We start from the raw sequence: 26,298 nt of genomic DNA, 5'->3' as shown, positions 1-26,298 counted from the left end.
CAGCCCCAAGGGGCCCCGCCGCGGGGAGCCGCGCCCCGCCAGCCCTGACCCCGCTCCACTCCCAGCTCGTCTCCGTGTCCCGCAGGCGCCGTGACAGAAGTCAAAACGGACATCTACGTGACCAGCTTTGGGCCGGTGTCCGACGTGGAGATGGTAAGGGCCCCGCTTGCCACCCCTCCTCTCCTTTCCCGGGATTCATTACGGTGGCATCTGAGTTGACCGTCATTAAAGCAGATTACAAGGCTTAATCTTCTTGACAATCTCTAGGGCCCAGCGGAGCAGTTTGGCTGGAGCTGCATATAGCTATTTCCCCAGCAGAGCCAGCCAGGGCAGCTTGTGGCCCAGGCCTGAGGCTGGGCACAGAGGGCAACGCTAACCTCAGGTGAGGGTACAGATGGGAGGTTAAAGAGACATCTTTAACCTTGTTGAGAAGATTGTAAGCATCTGTGGCCCAAAACATAGGTTTGCAGGAAGACTGCATGGTAGGAGACAACCTATGGGCAGCTGCAGGGGGATGGTGCTATTTCTGAGGCAGCTGCCCCTTGTCATGCTGGGTGCCCCCAAATGTAGCTGCAGACTTGGGTGAACTCCATCAGTTACAGCAGCAGCCCCAGGAAAATGTTAAGCCATCGGAGTGAGGATGGCGTTCTCATTCTGGAAATTGACGTTGATTGCTGTTTTTGCCCTTGTACACTTCCTCCAATACCTGCTCACCTGAGCCTGCAGTCCAGTTTGCAGGCAAGGAACTGTGGGCCCCAAGATACAACCAAAAGTTTTTCCACCTCTTCATCCGTCAATCTAAGTGAAGGCATAACCTTGCCTTCTTACACATTTGCCTCCGGCCAAGGTTTAGCTCCATTTCCTAAGCAACTTCTGTAGAGAACTCCTTTCTGAAGGCTTGTGAGAATATTACTAAGAATCCTTGAGAAAAATAACTTAGATTAATATTAACTTGACACTATAATCCTACTGTGATGAGACCCACTCACATCAGTCCTTTCTTTGTGAATACCCAAAGTAAGCTGCAGAAGAGGCACTGAGCATGTCTTTTTGTTCCTGGCAATTAAACATTGATAGTTTGTTTTTGCACTTTGAAAGGATACTAAATTAGACATTTGTATTTCCTTAGACCTCTGTCACTCTGAATTAAATTATTATCTGAGAGGACAATGTGTTTTTTCTCCTTACTCATCAAATTATCTGTTCACTGATTAATTTGTAACTATTCTTTAATAATAAGAAAATAGGATATTTTTTCATAGACTACTTTTTTTTTAGTAACTACTTAATGGTAATAGGATTAAGTGTTTAGGCAGTAAATGAAATGCCATTGACATACGTGTTAGGTTCTTTCATGGAGTTACTGTATACACAGCAACTTGGGACTGCTGGCCCCCACACATAAGTCAACCACCTGTTTATTTCCCATAGGAATACACAATGGATGTCTTCTTTCGGCAGACATGGACTGATGAGAGGTTGAAGTTTAGTGGGCCAACTGAAATTTTGAGATTGAACAATTTAATGGTCAGTAAAATTTGGACACCAGACACGTTTTTTAGAAATGGAAAAAAATCAATTGCTCATAATATGACAACTCCTAACAAACTTTTCAGAATTATGCAGAATGGAACTATTCTTTACACAATGAGGTGAGAGCCTGTTCTTCTGCTTTTGGCTGACCTTTATTTTTGATTCTTTCAGCAGTGTTCCTGCATACCTTTTTTTTCATTGTCATCTACTATAATGTATTCTAGACTAACCATTAATGCTGATTGTCCTATGCGGTTGGTGAACTTCCCTATGGATGGACATGCTTGTCCATTGAAGTTTGGAAGCTGTAAGTTTTTCTGTATCTTTCAGTTTTTTTATAGTAAAACATTTGGTCTACATGTATGTGAGATCATCAGAAGTGAGATCCTAGGACACTACTTAATGACATAGCTGAAATTTTTTATTATATTTTTTATACTAGAATCTTACTTTCTCCTCTGAGACTCAGACCATTCATAAGCACATGGATTTATTCACTGAAGGGTGACTGTTGAAGCATATTTTAGTTGTTATTATTCTTACACATCTAGTAGTCAGTGGGTCCTTCAACAAGTCATAAAAGCTGTGGTGCATTTACTATATTACTTCTAGTTTTGCAAATATTTAGTCGATCTGTGGTAATCAATGTATGTGTTTTGTAGCAAATTATGAAACAAAAGCTAGTGCCTATCAGGTCCCACCTCAACCATTCCCTTATTGTTGATTTTTTTGCATTTTGTCATTAATGAGGTTAGGAACTTGCTGGAGCAGGATGCATGTTTCTATGGGTATTTGAACCACAAAAGGGATCATGCTACTAATTCTTTTCAATTGCTTATAAATTACATAATTAATAATAGTAATTTTTCCCTCTGTAACTCAGATGCTTAACCAAAAAGTGAAATAATTTATACATGGAAAAAAGGACCCCTGCATTCAGTAGAAGTACCACAGGAGTCTTCCAGTCTCCTCCAGTATGACCTCATAGGACAAACTGTATCTAGTGAAACAATTAAATCTAACACAGGTAAGATGTAGCCATGTGGGAACTATTGACATTATAAAACACATCATGAAAATAAATTACAGTTCTTTTTCATATAGAACCGAATTACTTTAATTATCTTTTGCCATTTTAAAAACTAAAATCCTTGGAAAGAATCTAACCGGTGTCTCTTAAAAGATAGCTTTTCAGTACAGTCCCTTTAAGCATACAGTTTTTCATGCAATTCTTAAGAATTCCCCCTGCCTCTCCGCCCCAGTAAAAACAATACATAAAATGAATATTATCCTCCTCTGTTTCCATAAAGTCACTTTACCTTTTTTTTTATCAGCTTATTTTTATTACGCATTAGGAGGCCTGTAAGTGCTTTCCTCAGAACATAGTATGTTGGGTTGAAGCCAATAAAGTTTACTCATATGTTGCCAAAATAATGCTGACATACTTGTCTCTTGACAGGTGAATATGTAATCATGACAGTTTATTTCCACTTGCAAAGGAAGATGGGCTACTTCTTGATACAGATATATACTCCATGCATTATGACAGTCATTCTTTCTCAGGTGTCTTTCTGGATTAACAAGGAGTCTGTTCCAGCCAGAACAGTTTTTGGTATGCTGCATTAAGGTCTTTGAACAGCTCAGCATCACATATACCATTCATTCATTACTTTCATTGCTTGTTTGTTTTAGGCGAATATTCACTTCAGCTGCTCTATTTCCATCTTCAAAGGAAAATAGGCTACTATCTCATTCAGACATACATTCCATGCATCATGACTGTAGTCCTGTCTCAAGTTGTGTTTTGGATCAACAAAGAATCTGTTCCAGCAAGAACCGTGGCTGGTATTCGTGTTTTGTTCTTTTATCATTCACTGTATTGAATCCATTGTATCAAACAGCTGCTGTAATCCAGTGGGGATTGGAAAAGACAGCTAGTAGGTTTCAGTAAACAAAAATAAATACTAAAATTACACCAAATAATATTCAGTCTGCCCATGAGGGTCAAAATTCTTTACTCAGAATGTTTGGTTAGCCAGACTTATTTGTGATGTTTTTCTTCCCCTCAATATTTCTTCATATGCAGGAAGGGGCAATTTCAGAGTAAATGTCAACCTCTCAATTTTTTAAAGAGAAATTTTTCTATTGATTTATTCTCTTGTGAAACCAATCTGAGTTAAAGCTTTAAAAAAAAATCACATGGGATGAAATCAATCTCATCTGACATAAGGTACCTCATCTAGCACTCATTCCATTGACTCTCCATCCTTTTACACCCCTCGCTCAAAGCCTGTCTGCCTTTTTCCTTAGCCTGCTTCTATTTTTGCTTCTCAAAGGGCACTGAGGAAAACAGAGAGGACCAAAAACATCTGGTTCTCTTCTACCAGGAAAGCAGGTCTGAACTATGCAGTTAAGAAAACATGGTTAGCTTTGCTTTTGCACTGGCTCAGGAGCAGATTTTCGCATTTGCTCCAGGTATCTAAACAACTAGCAAGGACTTTAGATGGATAAAGTTAGGCGAGAGGAATCATGTCCTTAGCACAGGTTGGAGTTGTAATGTGAAAGGTGTGTCCATATTGCATGGCAGGGCCCTTTTTTCTTTCCAGTGGTTTGAATTAATACTCCCAAAACTCAGTTTTGTCTCCTTAATTTTTAGTGTGTGCTCTACTATTAAATTTCACACACACACCCCACTTCAATATTGATAGGCTCTGAAACTGCACTCATTGTTAAGGGATAAACTTTCACTGACTGAACTGTTGTTTCTAGAGAAACAATCATAAAAATACTAAGCAAAAATAATAAAACTTGTTAAAAACTTCATGAATCCACTACCCATACATACACATTTTGCAACCCTATCTATTTTCTCTTAACCCAGTACTTCTATACAAAAAATTCCCTTTGTGGGACTTGTCTTCAGTAACAAAAAGGCAGCTATATATTCCCTAAGCATAAATGATGCAAGTCTCATAATTCAAAATGAGTCTATAATTGCAGTTAGCAGGCTATAGAATTTGTATAATTGGCATTTCCTACCTGCATGGAATGGTATTCATAAAAGCATTGCAAACTTTTAGGAATGCTAAGTGAACACAACTTCCTCAGGTGCCTCTGAAGGAAGAGCAACACTTTTCTCTTGAAATCCCCATTGGGAGTTGGGATGCAGTTTGGCATCATTAAGCATTTACAAGTAGTATTTTCTGGCAATTGGGATTTCTTTAAGTGCTTAAAAATATTAAAATATCAGGCAATAGATTTTCAAGGATGTTTATTGCAATTGAAGCACAAAATATATATGGGAGCTTTGTACACCAAATATGATGCTACCTGATTTGGCTTTATATTGCATCTCTGGACTATACAGTTACATATTTTGAGTAAAATGTATTTGCTACCTAGTGGGCAGTGGAAGTCAATTCTATATGCTTGAAGTAATGTGCAAATAAGTCTTTATATAATTCAGTAAGAATTACATAAAGACCCCAAACCCTGGAATAACAACTCTTAGATGTCATACTGAAGAGTAAATATAGAATTAGAAACAGAAAATATTTTAAGAAAATAGTAAAATAGACACCTTTCTCAGCATTGTGGAAAATTAGTCATGTTGGCATTTTAAAAGAATATTTCAATCCTTTTTCCATTCTTATTTCTCTCAGACACAGTCTGAATTTATAGTCCTTACTAATTCAAAATCCCATAGATTCTAAATACCTTCATCTAAGGAAAAGAGGACAAATTTCTTTGACAAAAAAGACTTTCAGGCCCCATTAAAAAAGAAAAGGTTTAAAATAGAGAAGGTTTAAAATGGAGAAGTAAATCTCCTTTCTGCATCATATTGCAAATACTTGAATTATAAATTTTCAGTTTTACTTCTAAGTTCCTAAACTATAAATTTGAGAGAAGAGAAATTAATAGTAGAAGAATAACAATAGCGTGCCTGAACCAGTTTCTCAGAACAAATTCATTTATCGACTCTATTTACCTCCAAAATGGATGCCAGTTATACTTTGCAGATGATATTACAATAAATACTCTGAACATTTTGCGAAGATAAATTAATGGTCATAAGCACCTACTTTTTACAGACCTGCAAGTGAAAAATGGGAGACAGAAATTCTTGAAGAAGCACTCTCTTGCATTCCTTATAATTGTGTCATTGGAAAGAACAGCAGATTGCTAGTATGAAATTCCTTGTTTTATGTGGAGCTATGTACATAGCTATGCATATACATATATATGTATACATGTGTGAAGTTTTATGAAGCATAGCATTATCAGAAATTACTTAGAAGAAGAAAAATGGTTGTTGGGGGCCTAATTTTAAGTATGCTCTGAGTCCATATAGCAATGGCTATTATTTCACATTTTCATGTGCCTTTATCTAATCTTTCTTATTCCTGGCAAAAAGTTCATCTGTTATTTTGCAGAAAGATAGTAGTCAGCTTCTACCTTCCTAGCAGGTCACCTTGGGAATTTTAAATTAATATCTCGTCATTACACTTTATTTATGATAAAGTCTCAGATAGGGAAAGGTGTTCGGGGTTTTTTGTTGTTTCATTTTTAATAAGAAAAGATAACGTATTTCAGTATTTGCATTATGTAACAGATTCTTCAAAACTTACCAAGAAGTGTTCAAAGTGGAAAGACAAGGGTAAACAATCATCAGTTACACAGTTTACCAACTGTAATTTGACATTCGGTTTGATAAAGTAGTTTTCCACAGTGCAGAGCATTTCATCAATATTCACTCCACATTGAGAGAAGTCTTATCTATATCTGTAATTGAATAGGAGTCCTATTCCTAAGTTTAAATTCCCTGCTGCAGTAAGTTTTTTTTAAGACACAGAATATATCATTTTTATTACTAACAAGCACAGGGACAGATTCTAATCTAATCACACATCATATTGAAAAGTTCATTCTGGACCTTTGAAATTGAAATATATCTCAGCATACTTGTATTCATATTATAAAATGAGTCTGGCAGACTGGGGAGAAGTAGAGTTCCTACATATTTTTATACTGCTTCCTATTTGCATTTCATTGAAACATGTTAAGTAATGACATTGGGACGTAGTTAACCTTATACAGCTGGTGAGCTACATCATGTGAAAGAGTTGCAAAAAACCTCTGAAAATAATCAAGTCACCCTGTCTTGATGCTGCAGTATGCAATGACACTGCATCCTTTCTACTGAGCCTCATTCACAACATATTGATTCATCATCACAACATGACATTATAACATCTTTTACTTTCCCACCTACCCTTTCCTAACTGCAGAAAAGAGCGGAAGAGGGTATTCTCCACCTTACTGTCTTTAAATACCTACAGTTTTCACATTCTAGCAGGCATAATTATAAGTAAACATGAGTCACAGAGGCTCATATGTTAATGAATGAGTTTGCTTTTGCACTTTTTGCTTGTATCAGGCAGCAGTGGAAAGTAAGTGTATTTCCTACGTTATTAATGCTGTACACTCCAAAACAGAAAGAATAAATTCATGAGTTCACGTGAAGAACACTATGGGGCCCATAAGCTACATGACCAGATTTGTTGTGTGAAAATAGATAAGCAGCTCTAGAGAAGTAGGTTTTCTAGCCTTCCATATTTGTAATTATGGGTGCTTTCAAATCAAGGTACTGTTAGTGAATCTTAAAGAATGTATCCAGTGATTAAAGACAACTGCACAGAGGACCAAACTCTTATTACTAGAAATATTTGGATCATAGCCTACCACTGATTTTAATGCAGAATTTGATTGATTCAGTGAGGGTTCCGTAAGCCATGATCTGTCTTGTGCAACAACAGGAGAAAGAGAGGATCACTGTTGGGAAATGACAGTATGTTAGTCTAGATTTCTGCCAAACATTCCACTTACTAACCCCTCAAGTAAAGTGTCTTTCATACTTTGAGCCTGAATTTTGTTATACCCATGTTTATCACAGTTCTAAGAATCTGTACCACGTAGTATGTAGTTATCTTAACTTTCAGGCTGCTTAATATATTAAGGAAGTTTGTTCAGAGCTTTTAGATGCTGAAGCCAGTATACATGAATTACTTAAGAATACAAAATACTTAGCAGTCTGGTTAGTTAGCTGGTACGTAGGACGACAGCTAAAACCGAAAAGGACTTGGGTTTTTTTTAATATATATGAATTTAGGAGTAGCAGAGTTGAAGCAAAATTCTAACGCCTCCATTTTGTTTCTCTTATTTTCAAGGAATCACTACAGTCCTAACAATGACCACTTTAAGCATCAGTGCACGCCATTCTTTGCCCAAGGTGTCCTATGCTACCGCCATGGATTGGTTCATAGCTGTGTGCTTTGCCTTTGTCTTCTCTGCACTTATTGAGTTTGCAGCTGTCAACTACTTTACCAATCTTCAGACTCAGAAAGCAATGAGGAATGCAGCCAGGGCAGCAGCACTGGCAGCAGCACTATCAGCAGCAACTGTACCGGCAGAGGACGAGATTGTCTCGGTAATTGCTTGCTTTTCTGATAATAAGCATCGTATAGGAAGAGGCAGCTGAAGTAGAGAATGCAAAACAATATTAAAGTGATCTTAACCTGAAACAGATTATGTAACCAGATCATGTCTATTTATCAAAGACATTGTTCTTATTTCAGAAAATGAAGAGACTTCATTTAGTCATACTGTTTATTTAAATTTGAGATATGATTTACTAGAGAGATGTTTATTTGGCAAGATATTTAAGGAAAGCCATTAGACTGTTACCCATAATACTTCTCTTGGGCAATGCTGTAGGCAGTGTGGTCAGGCAGCTGTGGTTCTCTCAGGAAGTCGGCAGAATTTGTAGGACACAGTACAATGGAATGAACATGTGCATTGGCCAAATGATTATGGGATCACTGTAGTACACTGGTACATACCATAAGTGGGTCATCTGGAAGAAGAGGAATTAGCCTTTACATAAAATTGGCATCTGTTACTTTCAGAAAAATCTGTGTTGGTGGAAGCTTGGGGAAAAACATAAATGTAAAGATTAAGGATAGATTTTACTATATGTGAAAGACAGGAAGGCTTTCTAGTATCAAAAAAAGTATGTCAGAATTGCTTGTAAATATTATTCCTTACATCTTGGGCTAAGTAATGAATGCTGTCTCACAACATATGTTAATATATTTATCACTATAGCCCTCCTGTTTTCAAAATCAGTTTTACTACCACCACGTTTCCCTTTTTGAGAGGAATAGCAGAATTTGAATGACCTTCTGCAAAACCTTTGAGTCTGTAGTTGAATAAGGAAGTCAATCTAAGAGCTACTAAATATCAGGGCAACACCTTACCCACCATATAGTTGTTCTTCCACATTTGCTTATAAACAGCAGTTAAAGTTATAACATTTAGGTACATTCAGTTACATTCATAATTGATAAGTTCCATATAATAGCGAAACCAAAGCTCCACAGCATCTTGCTACTGGTCCTCATTGGAGCTAATCAACAAACATTCTTCACTTCAACTGGGAAGCGTTGTGCTTGTAAGCCATAGTGTATTTTGCTTACAATTTTTTTAATATTGAAAAAACCTGAAGACATTGTTAAGATATAATAAAGAAATGCATTTTATTTTCACTAAATATATAAACGCAAAAAGAAGCAAATCTTTATACGTTTTAACTCAGAACCACAGAGCTTTTTTGTTTGTTTTTTAAACCACAGTTATATAAAGAAAATACAAAAGAAAGTCCAAAAAATTTAAAAGGAGTTGGAAGCGAATGTTGGCAGAATCTTGCACTGAGTTTAAAGTGACAGCAGAAAGGTTGATTTAGTTTTGACAATATTTACATTACAATGTTCATATCTACATTTATTTTAAGTAGTAAACTTTTATAATTATATTTAAACCTTACAAAAAACAATGAGAGAAAAAGAGAGTATGTATTTGCCAATATTTAGGACATAGTTCCCCCCTCCCCAATATAATGATATCTGACTGAGAAGTAGTCTGGACTGAATGAGCATAACATTGCAACAGTAAAATAGTGTAAAATAAGAAAAATACTGTTAAGACTGAAGGAACTTTAAAATGTACTAAAGCTTCATTTTTATTCTTTGTTGACTTTTTTTCGAGGGCAAGCTATCAGAAAAAAAGCTAAAGAGATCACTTGGCTTTATGTAGCATGAGGAAAATATCGATAGCTGCTACATAATGAAGAGGAACAACAGCTCTGATCTTTCCTACACACACTTCCTTATTCAAGATTGAGTTAGTCATAGTGAGGTTTCCAAGAAGAAAAAAAAAAGTCCCTGCTGAGTGATATGAAAACAATTTGGCCTACTCTGCACGTGCTACTGCTGGTGAATTCACAGCAGGTGCTACAAAGGGTGTACAAAACTGCCTCCCCCCCCCCCCCCCAATCTCTAGAAGACAACTGTTTCAAAAAATAACCCTCTGCATGTGCCCAAATATACTAGAACATACTCCTGATGACTGTGACTCCTCCAGTACTTGTGGGTGAGATTTATATGGTTTCTCTATCATTGCAGACCAAGCTAAGCACAAACTACAAAATTGCTGTTGAACAAATTAATAAAAGAAAAAGAAATTAAAAGACTTCAAGTTTCTTATCAAGGGCTTCAGCCACAAACAAGCACAGAGCCAAACTGAAGACACATCTTCCTCATTTTGTAAATATTTACTTGTTAGCTTTTCCAAGTAAGAACAAGCAAAAAATAAGCATCTAGGAATAAAATAAACATGTAGGAAGCACACTGCAACCATTTCCTCAAGAAAACTGTTTACAATTAGCTAACAACATATATATTTAGAAGAGTAGTAAACCCTGTAACATCAAGGTCCCAAGGAAAACTCAGTCTCTAAAACAGCCCACAGTGTCCACAAAATTCTATAGTCCTGATCTTGCTCAAAGCTCATATTGTCCAAGACAGTAATTTTCAAGCCCTGTAAGTCCACCACTTCTTTCTCAGGACCAGTTCTCTGCGAGAACCTACCTCTGCAGTAATAGAAAAAGCAAAATCACTGAGATCATAAAAATGAAGGGTACTTACAATTGAAGGAAAGACCATGTAGTTAAAATGGCTTCTAGAAGAATTAACTATGGGATTTAAAAGGTCCCATTCCAGAAAGGCATGCTGGGAAAAATAAGTAATTACAGGATAACAGATTTTAAGAAGCTTTTTTTTTTCTTTTTCCTTTTATTTTTTTGTGTGGTAAAGGTAAGGGGGAAAGAACTTTTGTATGTTGTCACATAGATAGATATACTGTAGTCAGTGACATAATTTCAGCTGAAACAGACCTGAACTAGCTAATTTGAATGCTAACAGTGTAGTTAGCACAGGCTAATTGCACGAGTATATGACCCTTTTCTCAGGATTATCATCCTCTACTGAGCTTTGTACTTCTATAGTTACATTACTGGTCTTAAGGCAGTTCTGTTTGAATAAGGGACACAGCATAATACTCAGTTTCTTATTGGAGATTTAGGAGCTGTTTCTGAGGTCCTGATTTCCCTTTTGTTGCCCCATACCCCCCAACTTGTTCCATTTGTTTGCCTCTAAATTCTTTCATCACTTTTCCTTCCAGATTTTTCTTTTTTTGGTTGCTACAATGCCCAATTATTATTCTTTACCCCTTGCGTAATTTATCTTACCTCTCCTGCTCGTCTTTTTGCCTTTTCTCCCTGTTTACTCTGCCTTCCTTCTTAAAATGTTGTTTTCTAATTCACTAACAAAAAAATTCTATTAGAATCCATGTCTTATAGATTAAAATGTTTTTTAACTGTCTACTTTATTTGATTTAAAAAAAAAGTAATTAAAATCTTTCCCTTCTCTCATACCCTGGGCTTTGGTACCTTGTCTTTTCTAGTCTGTGATTTTTTTTTAATTTCTTTTTGCTCTTTTAGATAGGGTAGTAGAGTTTTCATCCACTTGTAATGCTAGTATTTTTATTTGTGATTTTTAAGTGCATGAAAGTTGTCAGAATTTTAGCTATATAAAAGGGCAGGTATAAGAGGAAGAGTAGTGAACAGTGTGTCAAAAATGCATACTGTCTTCTGCAGTTATAGAAGTCAGATGGTACTTTTCCATTGAGAAAATTTCTGAAGATTGTAAAAGTTTACTTAGTTTTGGGGAGTCATTTGTAAAAATAAAAGTAAAAAAGTGAAATGTACTTACTCGAAATTTTTCATGGCTATACAACTGCCAATGGAACTCTGCTACCAGTAGCAACATTAAGAGTAACAACATAGACTATATATTTTTAATAATCTATTATCTTAAATTGCCTGAAGAGTGGCTAAAGAACATTGTGGTCAGAATAACCTTCGGCTGTCTGAACTAGTATTTCTGTATGACAGGAGACCCGTTCTCCTGCTTTGCATAAGAGAAGCCCAGGGAGACAGTTTTGGTATAAATGAAAATTCAAAGGAGTTGTAAAACAGCCAGTTAGAAGCTTTTGCTGCTTGAGTGAGGGCCTAAACTCATCAAGATAAACGTATTTACAGAATATATTCAGGTTTTTTTAAATTCCAAATTAACTATGTTTCCGGGGGGGGAGGGGGAGGGGGGGAATCTTTCAAAATACTGTCAAAAAGCCTCCTTCCCCCTTCAGTCTAGTTATAGAGTTAAATCTTGCTTTATTCAAATGAACAAAACTTTTTCTCACAGGTTTTTATATTGTAGCCAAAAAACCTGTACACTCAGAAAAGAAAGATGGAAGACGACCAAATTCTGCTCTGCTGTACTAATGAAAGTAGGAGGAACTCTGCTCAAGTCATTGGACTACACTGGTTTCAGTAAGAGAGACAATGGTCCAACTATGTGCTCAGTTAACTGATGACAGCCCAGCATGGCTGTTCTGGTTCCAGGAAAGACACTCTATTTACCTCAGTTAACCGAGAGCAGAATTTGGCTTGTTCTCTTTGTCAGATGTAGGCAATCCCTGTGTGAAATACAAAACTATGGGTGTTCCACTCCAAAATATGATGGCCACAAGCTGAGTAGTCATCTGGACCCTGACAAAAACCTGTTTTTATTCATATGGTGACCAAGCTTGTTCTAGCATGTCAAAACCAAACACATATATACATATACATAAAAAACATTATGGCATTTAACTTTTTAATCCATTTCAAATGTGTATTTTGTATATCAATCATATTGTTTCATTATTATGGCTTCCTTTATCCAGGAATGTCCCAATATTGGAAGTTGCAGGGGAAAGGGTGGTACTGTCTGGAGTGCACCATTTGAAGTAATGCTCTGTGAGATGGTCAGGGAGTACACACCATGGATCAAAAGACATCCTTTCCATGTGAGAGACTACATGTAAAAGACAAAAGATTGTTACAGTGTGGTAGCTTGATGTTCTAAAAGACCTATTGTTTTAACAGAAAACAGCACAGAGCAGAGAGAAAGCTCTTCTCCCTACAAATAGCCCTGTCCCTGCGTTTCAAAATAACACGGCTTAGGCAGAAAAGGATTCTCATTCTCTTTAACAAGAGAGAGAGCAGAGCAGCCTTATGTCACTTTTGTATAGAGGATTTAGTTTTCTATAATTACATCAGAATATATTGAGTATGTTTAATGACTATCCTAGCGTAACTGAAAGGAGAGCACTTCTATTTGGATTATCAACAACCCTTTATGACATCATCCGAGAAACAGCTATATGCATTAAAGTCTTGACTGAGAACATGGCACTTTCAGTCGAATTAGGGAGACCTTCCTGCTCCTCCACAATTGCAGATTATCAAGTAGACTATTAAAAACAAACAACAACTTTCAATTATATTGACTTTTTGTCATCCCAATAAGGAAAGTAGATGACGATTATTTGGTTCTGCCTGAGTTAAATATTTGTCTAATTGACAAAGCCAATGCAGGGCAGTAAGGATGGTTGAGAAGTAGCTGATATCATACACAAAAATAGAAAAATTCAAGATGAATTGGGTTTAGACATTTTTTTGTTCAACATTGAAGTCTAATCCCGGTATCTTTTTTGCAGGAGAGAGTGAGAACAAAATAAAGTAAGTTAAATTATAGAAAAAAAACCCAGACAATCCTTTCTAATGCTGTTCGTATAATTCTGTCTCATTTAGACACTCAAAATAGTTTCTATATGCTGCAAAAATATAGCAAAGTAAATGTAGAGACAGGGATGGTTCTGGACTGACACTGATAAGTTTAAGAGCTGAATGTGACTTTGAATGTTTAAATCTGTTTAACATAAACACATATTTTGACAGAGGCTCTGTGCTAATTATATGATTTTTCTGATATGTTATTTATAAATGTTGGGAAGAGACTCTACCACAGTACATTCACATTGAGAAGAGAATGACTAGGGTTCCCGCCTCTGCTCTCCTTAGTGTTTACCTGTTTTATATGACAACAATTTTAATACAATGGGCATGGTATATTTTTCAAAGTTATACTTTCTGCCTCTAATGGCTCTTTAGATTTTCCATTAAAAGTAAAACAACTTTGAAGTAATAAGATAAAAGCCTCTCCCCCTAACAACCTTTACCTGATGGTTAGGCTATATTTTGAGAAGTGAATTTCAATCCCTGAAGGTTAAGAAAGAGTTTGAACATGGCTTTCCCATGCTCCAAGTGAGTAATTCAACCTAAGTGATTTAACCTTTTTACTAGGGTAAAGCACGAAGAAAACAAATTTGCATGTTATTCCTCATAATATGCCTGGGAAAGGAAACTTAGAATTCCTAAAGAGAGAACCTAAAGCTAGGACTACTAGTGACTTCTAAACTATATTCAGCTTTTAATTACGCAGAACACCGTTTATAGATGTTTGCAATACACATTTTTTGAATCGGATCCCACAGATGAGATACGCAAAGAAATGTCTAAATTATAGGTTATAATGAATCTCTGGCATGAGATGGACACTTAAACCGCACAGGACTGTAAAGATTGAGGTGCCTTAGTGCATGTCCAAAAGGAGGTCTTACATAATGTGGTGAACTGAACTTTCCTGCTGCAAGGTGCTGCATATGCATTGTTCAGTAGCTAAGCAGTTTTTACAGATCACACTGTTGAATGTAGGGGCTAAACTATGCTTAACTCCCTCTTTGGGAGCTAAGTCACTAGCACGTGATTTTATGTGTATAATATGAATGGTTGAAATTACTCAAACTCTATCTACTAATGAGATGGGCAGGGAGAAAGAATGTTATGTATTTAATTTAGTATTCTGCCTTGTACAGACATTGAGTTTTGGTCCTAGTTTTCTTTTGTTTCTGGGGTTTTTTTTGTGTGTTTTGGGATGTCAGCAAAGTTCAATATCCTTAATCCAATAAATTATAAAGAAAAGCAGCAATAACACATTTATTTGTCTAAACTTTTAGAGTTTATTCTCACGAACCTCTTTTTACTGCATTGCCTGCAGGAAAAAGAGACATAAGTGAGTAAAAGAGAGATAAGTGAGGACATACAGATATTCATTTGCTTAAAGTTAGCCAGCATATGAGGCCATACATAAGATACTCATGTTACTGCTAGGTCATAAACTAGACCGATGGTGAGAATATGTATTTGCAGTACAAAGGAAGAGAGAACAGTAGAGAATTTTACAAATATGAATTACAGAAATCTCTTGAGGAAAAGAAACATAAGAACAAAGCGCATTCATAAATCACAGTTAGCACCCACATAAAAATCAGAAAAAGCTGACAAAGAATTCCAATTACTCCAAGGTTATATATGCTATATTTTTTTTAATCTGGAAGCCAAGCAATTTGCTGAGAGTGTCCTGAGATATTCTGAGCATAAGCAAATTCTAGTGATGTTGATGAGAGTTGTGAGAGAGCAGACAAGATGAGACTGCTTTGTGAGCTTTCTAGGGGATCAGATAGCTGAGCTGCAAAAGCTTAATAGAAGCCAGACTATACCTTACTAGCCCATATACATACCAGTCTTTGTCTAGTCCAGTTTTATGGTATCTCACCTTAAACAGTGAACTTGCAATCTGTTCTGTGTCACTGGGTAGTCATACGTAGTGACAAGTTTAATTGCCTGATGGGACTAACATTCCACATGAGTGCAAGAGTACTCCTCTGAATCAGGATTCAGTAACTTAACAAAATTCATTATTTCATTATGACACAGTGTGCCATGCCTCAGGCTTCTTCTTGTTGCTCTTGCTACTTGTAAAACAGTCCTTACTATTTGAGTGATTGGCTGTGTGAACTATGCAAAATAGGCTCTTCATTCCTGTTTTCTGTGTTTTGCTAAAGTTTCATGATGTCATTGTAGGTAAGCTTTGTCAAAAGGAAAAGTTAAATCTAAATATAGTAGACAAATTATGGTAGCTGCTGTTCAGAACTCAACTGTAATAAGAAACTATATGGTTTCCTCTTGTCACCTCCTCCTCTTGATTTAGCAGTGAATTCCAATGAAAAATATGAGTTGTGGTTCTGGGGCAGCAAGCCTGGTCTATAGTCAGCTATCACACTGAGAAACATCTTCATTACACATCTGAGATAAATTTGGACTTAGAATTCCATATCCTGGGTAGTGGTATACAAGAAAATAGTCTTGGCCCTAACTTGCTGGATGGGCATGAGAGTGTTAAAGACAGTGTAAAGAACTACTCAGGGACTTGGTTAATGATTTATAGTAACTCTAAACCATCTCCTCAGCAGGTGAAGAGCATGACAAAAAAATGTGGCTTTACTGACACAGTAAAATGCACTGGTCCTTCCTGAATATTGGAATAGGCTATTTTAGGTAATGAGAAGTTATTAATATCACTCCATTGATAAAAATGGACCTATACTGGCCCCAAAGTGGGAGCATAATCAAGTTAGTTAGTGTGCTCCCCAAGTTCTGAGGATACACACTGACTCCAGATCTTCCTGTCTCCAACTTGAGATGAAAGCGCATTGAGATAATCCTCCTTCTATAGCAACCCTCCTTCTACATAAATGAGATTTAATAAATATTATAAATAAAATAACAACCAGGATTACACTTTTCCAAGTGCCTATTCAGATGATCACAATGATTTTACTACCTTTACATTCTAAATATGTTCAGTACTGAACGTCATCCACAGACCATATGCTACATCTGTTCTGCCTACTATTAACTCCATCACCTCAGTACAATAACTCCTGATTCATGCTTGAATGATCCAGAACAGAATTTGACCCACCTTATAGCAGAATATTGCAGATAAAAAGGGTTAAAATTCACCTTAGCGCTTATATTTTTAGGAACCACTCATTCTCCACAAAAGGTCAAGCTACCTTGCAGTAAAGCAAAAAACAAGCTACCTTACGACTTCTACAATTCAGTTCAAAGCAGGGCATACAAGCAAAATGGAATAGCAACTTGAATGAAAGCAGTAGCCCAGGCTCTCTCAGTCAGTCTGTTTACAGAGTGGGATTATTATGATGATTAGTGCAAGTGGACATGGATAACCCTCTTTCTGTTTCTGTGACACATCTGTAGATCATCCTCCATTTAAATCTGTCTGTTGCTTGCTGTGTTACTGGAAAATACAAAAACAAACATCTGCGTTCCAGATAGGCACAGCCCCAGAACATGAATGCCATTTAATATCCATTCAAAACATTATACTAATCATTTAATGCATGGATGGCAAAGTGGAGGAAGGAGGGATATGGCAAGTTGGAAGTGTTGATGGGTTGTGGGGGAAGAAAAAGAGCAATAGGTAAAAGAGATATACTGAAAAAAACACTTTTTTCTTTCCTTTTTTTTTTTTTTTCCCAAATAAGATGTTGTTCTCTCCACCTTTTACTTAGACTAAAATCAGCTGCGAGGAATCCACCTCTCCCGAATTTCAGTTGGATACCAGTCCATTCATCCATGAGCAGGACTTAGCATTGTGTTGTAGCAATGTTGCTTGTTCTGATACTCTGGCAGTAACACTGACCGCTAAAAGGATAATTCCTGTTATAACTCTATTTTAAGTCATACATGAGATACCAGGTGTGTCATGCTAGTCTTTTATCTAGAAATTGTGGCCCAAGTACAAGTATAGGCAATGTATTTCAGAAAATGCTTCTTTTCCTTTTAACGACCCAATCATTTATCTGATTGACTAAAATCTGTTACCAGGCATAGAAATCCTGCAAGATAAATCCCCAAAATGCTGACAGTGGGCTACATTTAAGTGAATGATTGTCACTAAATGACTCCCAGAGAATGACTTTGGAAATTGCGTGTCTAACAGAATTTTGCTACCTTAAAACCATTCAGATGTTACTATTCCATTTTACAATAGATATATATGCTGTTGTCCTGTAAGTTATTTACATTGTCCAAGACTTCCCTCATCAGCTTCAGTCATTCAGTCACCTAGTTCTGCTGACCAAAAAAGCTGCTTATTCAAACCCAGCTGCGTATGTTGTGCAATTTTGTGCACAGGATTTTTCATCAATAATCTGGAAATAAGTTTTGCAGTCCTTTATTGACGAAGCTTTAGACTCAATCTCAACTAAAATGTTGTATGTTAGCATTGCTTTTTAGAGTCTAAGGTATTTCTATTGCTTCCTATTAACAGAAAACTTGAGTACTTCATATCAGAACAATAAAAACCAGCTTGACACTCTAGGCATTCTTCTGTATTTTCTCAGCCATCAGACGAATCTTATGGCTGCTGCCATGCATCCACATAACTAACGGTAGTCCTGGGTAGTGGCAGTAGCAGCAAGGTTTTTGAAAATTTCCTCCCGTTTGATACTACTGTGAAAGTGGGTAACTGATATCCATTAAAGCAGGCCCAGAGCCCATGGTAGATCCTATTCCTAAGCCATTTCTGCAAGGAAGAAATCTATTACTTCTACTCTTGTGAAAGTAAAAAAAATGGCAACTTGGCCACAAATAATACAGGTGTACACAATTAATATATATGTCAGCCTAGCAACCAAGAGGTAAACTTTAAATGTTCCTGAGTTCTGGCTAAATTTTTAAGAGTTTTCATACAGCTTTCTGAAGAGTAATTGGACCTGGCTATGAATATTGCACAAAATATAGGAATAATTTGGTTTCATTTTACCATAAATGAAAATAAAAATAGTCCCATTACAGTTAGGATGAGTGTTTGTCTTCAGTTGTGTGCATGCAACTTCTGTAGAAATCATGAGATATATTTGAAAATGAAATTTCATCCTAGAAAAAACTACAGGACAATTTAGCATTCATGTCTTCAGCACATGTAAAGTTAGTCCATTTCCTTTTGTGCAGCAGTTTTCTAGTTCATCAGCAGCTAGTTTGGGGACTAACAACAGTGTGACAACTTGACTCCATTAAGTGAGTGTTTACCAGAACTCATCAATGGGCTCACACAGTGAAGACTGCACTTGAGCCAGCCCATATGTGCTATTTTGTTTAAACTTGATTCATATTTACATAAACTTCAGTCATACCAATATATTGCAAATTAGATACACCATTACCTTCTTTTCTTTTCCTTTTAGCTCCATCTTTTCTTTCTCTTTCTCTCTTGTAGCTTCTGTTTATTACCATATTAAAAATAAGGAAAGCACTTTTTTTTTTTTTAATGTTTTTACAGCAAAGCTTTAGGCCACAAATATACCTCTGTATATTTGCACTATTTTTGTGATTTCCTTAGGTTGCTCTATAGCAGAGAAGCAGCAATAAAATCAGAAAGTTGAATAAAAAGGTGGCAAGAATCCTAATGCTTACAAACCCTAAGACTCTGTATCCAAAAATCACCCTTTTTTCCCCTCCTTTTTCTTTTTTTTTCCACAGCATTCTGACTCCAACTGTAACCTGAAGCAGCGAGTAAACTCTGTGTCATCTCAAGCAGATCAGTCTCCTGAAGCCAGCATAATATCAAATATAGCATCCCAGTGTCAACCAGTGTCTGTTCCTCCACTAGCCCCACCATCACCACCTACTGGAGGCACAAGTAAAATAGACCAGTATTCTAGGATCCTCTTTCCAGTGGCATTTGCAGGATTCAACCTGGTATACTGGGTCGTTTATCTTTCAAAAGACACTATGGAAGTGAGTAGTAGAATTTCTGAATACTTGCTAATAATATGTAATACGTTTATTTGACCAATATTATTTTAATTGTTCATTTACTCTTGCAACTCCAGTTAATCAGTCCTTTCTGAGGAAAGTTACTGATAATAGCTTTCTCTAAAAAATCAGCTACGGCTTCCAGTAGTAGTGGCACTTAGAACAATGCAGATAGGCTATTTGAAGATGAGAAATGTAAACACTTACCTCTATGCCACGTTGCACTGAGCAGAACACATTGTGTAAGACAATGTATGATGCCATTCTCAGCAAACAAACTCAACTTGAGTTTTCCATTTCTTAATCTTCCTATCTGCAGTAGGGAATGGTAGAATTATCTGTTGAAGCAATACAGTGAAGGAGATAAAAACTTTAATATTTCCTAAGGTTTGCTCAGTGAGGTAATAAGATAACAGTCTCTGCAAAAAGGTTTGTTAGTCATTCTAAACGTTTATCCATAGCGTGAAGAATTGACAACTGCAGTATACAGTCTGTGAATCAAGAGTCCCTGTTTTCATACATTTTAACACTGATTTTTTCCTGTTTCTTCATATAGCTGAACTGTTTTATGAAGATAAAGCTGCTAAATTCTTTGCTTAAGTTTGTTTCAATCAGGCAGAGAGTGATCATATCTTTAGATATCCATGAGGTCCAGAAGAAATGTATGCCCTGCAAATTGAGCATGTCTGGAATAATCAGTCAGTGATTAGTCATTAAACTTTAAGTCTTTAATGCTTTAATTCTCTGACTCTTCCCTTTTGCCTAAATACAGCTAATGGTGTCCCATTTCCTTAGTAAAAAATACATTCATATGCCTCGTTGCCATAGAGTTTTTGAATCTCACTGTACATTGCAGTCAATATGATTGGTACATTTAGCTTTATTTAGGGCAGCTAGAGAGATAATGATGGTATTTAGATAGTACTGAGTGCACAAAGTCCCTACATCAATAAAAACAGAGGCTGGCAATCTGGTATGAGTGGTGAGCAGATTGTACCTTTATTTCCTAGATTAGAGGCAAAGCAGGCCAAGGGAAATCTCAGGGACAGCCAAGAGATGTTGCAGTTCAAAGTAACGAGGCAGTGCTGATCAGCTGATTGGTGGCATCTTGCCTCTGCTCGAAGCAGAGGCTACTAGCCTCTAATTTTGCTGATTTTTGCTACTAGTATGATCTGGAAAATGCTGTCTCTCAAAGATGGAGTGTGCTGCCAAGCAGCTTATATGAAATCAGGATGGCAGGAAGATAGGAGGCACTATCTCTTACAAATGTTCCTGCAGATGTCTCTCTCAAGAGGTCACAGCTGCTAACTCCTGGCCGCTCAAAATCTGCCCAATGCTAAATCTAGCATTTGTGCCAGAGTTACTGATCCTGCTATTAAAATATTGACTATGTGTGCAAATTACTTATCTCAATCAGAGAAGGGAAGTATCAAAAAAGCTCATGTACAATCATTACAGCTTCTGTTTAGAGGCCAGTTCCTCAGCTTGTGTAGCTTGCCGTAACTCCAGTGATTTCATTCAACCATTCACATTTTGGAGCTAGAAATATTTGGAACATAGTTGCTGTTTCCCTTGGTAGTGATGAAATATTTACACTGAGCCTTGCATATTAGTAGTTCTAATATAACTAGGTTTTTAATTTTTAAAATACTTCTAAAGTCTGAGACATAAGTATTTTTAAAACGCCACTTTTGCAAGCCCACAAACGTGCTCACAAACTGAAAAATTATGTTCTGTAGTAGCCTTATAGAATGACAGAAATCCAGCAGCAAAATTTAGAAAACAGAACAGTATTGACAGCTGGGGAGTTTTGAATTATGAAGAATGTAAACAATTATGTAAAATGTTGATCAAGCTCTTCTTCATAAATTACATTTTCCTGTTTGTGTACTCATTTGTAACTAATAATGATTGTGATATACATTGCTAGGTTTCTAATTCAATATGTTGTATCACTTTACCAGTTGTTACTTTCAAGGAAAACCAGGATTGTTTTCACTTTAAAAAATATATTAAAAATATAAGTCTTTCCATTCAAGCAGAGGAGAGAAAAAAGTTAGGTGAGCAAAGCATGGCATGCTTCAAGGCCAGTTCAACTCAATCACAGGCTCAAGTCCAAAAGATTAAATATTGGTACAGTATTATTCAGTTAAGAAATTTAATTTCATTTAGAAAGTGCATTTTGCACAGTATTTCTGGTATATTAGCTTTTCTTTTTTGAGTTACTTCTTTGAGTTCATTTAGCTTTTGTTTAAAAAACAAAATGGAAAAAAAAAATCTAATCAGTTCATTGAAATAACCAAATTCCCTGTGCACAAGTTCTCGTAGTGCAGCTTTCTAGGATTTTGATTAGCGTAGTTTGGAGCGCAGAACATCATTCACCAAAGTCTGTCATTGTGGAGATTCCTAAACCGAACAGTTACCTACTGTCTTTGGACAGCACATATAGAATAAATCAAGAAGCATTTCATGAATCTGTTTGTAAAAGCAGGCTATTAGCACTGGAATCAAAGGTAATTTTCAACTCATATAATTATCTTCCAGCAAGACTTTTCCTTTGACTTTGAAGGAAGTGCAAGAATCGTTTTGTACTTCATGTTCTAGATTCAGAGCATCAGCTAGAATGAGCAGCCTTGTTAATGTAATGACACAGAGTTGTATGAAATAAGGAGCTCTCTCCTAAGCTGTTTGGTAGTATTTCTGTGCATTACTAACCAGTTTTCTTATGGCTTAAGTAATGGGCCATATGTTACAGAAATGAAGAAGTCATTCTTCATTTGTGTATTGTATCTGATAATATTTATAAGAACCTTGGGGCTTGAGTACTTTTCAAAGTGCTCCTTGGAGTACCTTTTTCTTCCCCCTCCATTTAATCGTTTTCTTTTTGGAAGACTTCAGGTTAATCACCCTTTCTCTTACTATACCTGAAAGCTAGGAGTATGTTAATTACACAAATTTTAGGACTTGGAAGTCTGCATAATGAAGAAGGTGTTTCTAATAAAATGTATGCTTTAAACAATTGAATATTATTTTTCAGAGCAGCCAGGACTGGGCAGATAGCAAGAGTATCTTAGACTGAACTCTATATTTGTACTTCCATATATACTGAATCAAGTCAAGCTCAGAAACCAGGAAGTTTAGTAGCAAACTTGCATTGTAAATTTAATCTTTTGCTACATTTTTAAGCAAAATCGCAGCATTCTCTGAATGAAAACAATGAAAGAAAAAAATTCCAAGTTGAAATTAAGTGCTTCAGCTGAATGCTTTTTACATGTGGATGGGGATAAAGTTATCTTCTGGCCTTTATATTTAAATAAATGGTTCTATTCTCCATTGGAACAAGTAGGAAAACATTCTTATTCAGTAGCAGTCATCCACCATGCAACTTGATACATAAAATGTATTTCAGTGTAAACTGGTTTGCATTGTGGAGAAGCAATAGCATTGCAGGACAACAGTTATATTAGTAAAAGTATAGAAACGAAGCTAATGTATTTCTCTGCCTGCATGTTGCTAGACAGCATGTTTTTAGAACCTAACGTAATCAAAGGACAACACAAGAGTAGAAAAAAGGAAGTACTTGAAAATATGTATACGAAAGAACCCCAGTTGAAAGAACAGATGCCAGTTTTTAGACCACAGAAAATCCTGATACTTGTACAGTAAGCCCCCCCTTTCCCTCAAAAGTTTGTAATATGAAAAAAATAAAGCATTGAAGTTACTCTAAGAGGACTTACTCCCTCACTATGTAAGGTCAGTTTGTAATTAATTTAGATGGAAGGTTTGAAGATGTGACATCCCCATGATTCATACATGCAAAATGGAATAGGCATGTTTCTATAGTGCGTGTCTTCTGTAGAGTACAGTAATATCTGCCAGCCACAAAAAGCTCTATACCGTAACAAACAATACACATTTGTCTAGATTAGCCAAAAAGAGAAGGTCTTGAAAGGAGAACAAACCTATCTGACAAATGAGAAAAAGTTGCTCTAGCTTTTTATTTTGTCATACAGCATTTTTTGGCTTTGTTTTTAGTTTTAAATCTTGCTAAGTCCTTGAGCTGAATACTAATTTATGACAGTGACCTTGGTAGGTGAATTGCATGCTTAGTTTATTTTAAAATGTGCTTGATTTAGAATGCAGAGAGTGCCCTTTTAATCAGAATACAAGTACTTAGTCTACCTTTGCCATATCATTCACAATGCATATGCTGTTCTCGCATCTTCTTACACATCTTCTTTCTAAAGTAACCTGTCTTAATTTTTATATGCAACATTATATTACAGTTTTTCATGTAATGAAACACAGAATAATGGGGCGAATCAAACTAAAGAAGGATATGATGTTAAAGTGTTGATGATAAACTGCAGAAAAACAAGCAGAGGCCAGCTTTTATGTTTGGGAGCAGAGGAAGGTACAAAGTCACTGAATGTGCTAAATGTGCTGAGTCCTGGATATTATTTGGATGCAGAGAACATAGTATGATGGCAGAAAAAGAGTTACATAACAGGTTGAAGGAGAAGATCAGATGCTAATGATGTCAAGTGGGAAGAAACAAGCACAGAGAAAGAAACAAGAACTGGAAAAGTATTTAGCTTCTGTATGTTAATATTCATAAAGCTTGCAGTGCATATTGTTACATCATGTTTCAGTTTAAACACTGGAAAAATAAGTTCAGGAGAAAACAGTCATTGCCATACAGACTTACAATTGGCCTTTGATGATCCAGGTAATGAACATCAAATTCTAAGAGGATTCTCCCTTGTAATGCAGTTCTATTTTAAGTCTGCTGAGACAGTTAGAAATCAGGTGGTTTCGTTGGTTAACTTAGTTGTTAACAACCCATAGCTTAAACTTCTCTCTAAACTTTTATTCTAGTTTTTTGAACCTACTGCAATGCATCTTCGAAATGACCATCAGTCCAACTGAAGAACAGCTCAAGGTTTCAAAGAAATCGCTGAAAGTTGTGTAGGGTTGAAGGGACTTCAAAGGATTTGTCTATCCACAGGTGCTCTCAATTTTCAAACAGGGAATATTTATATTGGACATCACCTGGAAACAAACTCTGGACAAATCAAAAAGATAGAAACTGCACAGGGTTCTAACAATACTTCCTTAAGATTTCTTACATTGATTCTACTATAAAAGTTTTTGTTAAATTATTTTGTTCAATTGTCAAAGAAAAGAATGTGCATTTGTTCTAATTCTGTTATAAACAATTGAATGTTTACATTGATATAAAACATCAATAACAGGATTATTTTTTTTTAAATACAATAAGGATTGCTAAAATAAGTCTGATTCTGAACTGGCATAACTTGGCATGGTTTCACTGAAAGGTTAGGAGCTGCACTGATTTGAAGCACTTGAAATTGACCCAAAATAGTGTTAAGAAATCCTATGAAAGGGAGCTGCAATCCCATTATGTTTTCATAACCCTTTCACAGAAAAGATGAATGATGAATTCTAATTTTCTTTAATTTCATTTTCATCTCCTTTAATTTGAGATAATATTTATAAAGAACAAGATATAAGAAAAAAGGAACTAGAAACTATTGTTTGTGTACTTTAGCTGGTTAGTTATGATAGTGTAATTTTTTTTTTGTTGAGAGTGACCATGGAAGTACAACCAGACTAATAACAAGCAATTTCTCGTCCAGATCTAGAAATGCAGGACTGAGATGTCAGGGAGTTTGCAAGCTCTAAAGCTGAATAGACAGAAAGATGCAGCTACCCATCAAGCTAAAGGCAAGCCTCCAGCTCCAGGGAACTTCCTGGAAACAAGTCTTGATAGCTAGTTAGGGAACAAGCTGCGTTTTATCAGCTCATTCTTCTGAACTGCCCACAGCAAACTCCCTAGAACTTTTTTCCAGAGGCAAAGTACTGTCAGCATATTCAGAGTTTAAAGGTAATAATATTTTATTTGTCACTCTCAACATAAACAGCTACAGGATTTCTTTCTCATATTTCACAGTCATCTATTATTTTATTGTATATTCACCCTTCAGCTCCATAATCCGTCTTAAGAATGTAATTAGGAAAGATATGCACCTAATCAAATCAAACCCAAGCCAACTTTGTTGCAGGTGTAATGGACACTGGTGGGAGTCAAAAGCACACAACGAGGTTTTACATGCAGCCAAATAAAAATTAAGGACTCCTATACTGAAATAAATTTTAGTAGATTAAAATTAAATTAATTTTAACAGAAACATGAAATGCTGCATTGATTCAGGAAATTCAGGGTCTTTTGCTTTGTCTAAACAAACATCTTAGTCACTGTGAGAAAATATTTAGAGGCTGACTAATTGACTCCAGTAAGTTGTCAGCTGCTTTATTGGCACTATAACAATTTTAACTACCTGATGACCGAGCTCCAGCTGTTTTCCTCCTCCTATTTCAAGACGAGTATGTAGCTTTTACTAGTGTGGTAGCTGGACTGAACACGCGAGATCACTTTTTGTACTCCCTGTTCTGTAACTGTGAAGACCTTAGATGGGGACAATTTAAGTAGATTTGAGTCAATAATAACTATTGTTTGCACAGAGATGTCATGTTTGCAATTTGCTTTTCCTGACTGGCTGCAGGGTGGCACACTTGGATGTGTTTGTAAGTGCACTGAATTCTTTCTTCATTTTGCTTTGAAACTAAAATTGTGACCATTTTTCCTTTTTTCAGCCTTTATATATTATTTTTTAAAAAAATTAAAATGAGCACTGGGCAAATATTTTATAATTTGT

At 36.2% G+C, this 26,298-nt stretch overlaps 1 protein-coding gene across 1 annotated transcript in view; it reads left to right on the top strand.

Annotated features, from left to right (window-relative positions):
* The window catches only part of GABRA6 (gamma-aminobutyric acid type A receptor alpha6 subunit), a 25,096-nt gene extending 609 nt beyond the window's left edge, over positions 1 to 24,487 (top strand). Inside the window, 8 exon segments of the mRNA XM_009285715.1 lie at positions 84 to 153; positions 1,432 to 1,652; positions 1,758 to 1,840; positions 2,417 to 2,560; positions 2,993 to 3,145; positions 7,761 to 8,020; positions 19,283 to 19,540; positions 24,437 to 24,487. Of these exon segments, the coding sequence (XP_009283990.1) occupies positions 84 to 153; positions 1,432 to 1,652; positions 1,758 to 1,840; positions 2,417 to 2,560; positions 2,993 to 3,145; positions 7,761 to 8,020; positions 19,283 to 19,540; positions 24,437 to 24,487 (1,240 nt within the window).
* The last annotated feature ends 1,811 nt before the right edge of the window (positions 24,488 to 26,298 follow it).

Source organism: Aptenodytes forsteri, unplaced genomic scaffold (genome assembly GCF_000699145.1).
Source record: "Aptenodytes forsteri isolate BGI_AS27 unplaced genomic scaffold, ASM69914v1 Scaffold54, whole genome shotgun sequence".
Taxonomy (NCBI): Eukaryota; Metazoa; Chordata; class Aves; order Sphenisciformes; family Spheniscidae; genus Aptenodytes; species Aptenodytes forsteri.
The sequence above is the reverse complement of the archived record's forward strand: the minus strand, read 5'-3'. Positions and strand labels throughout refer to the sequence as shown.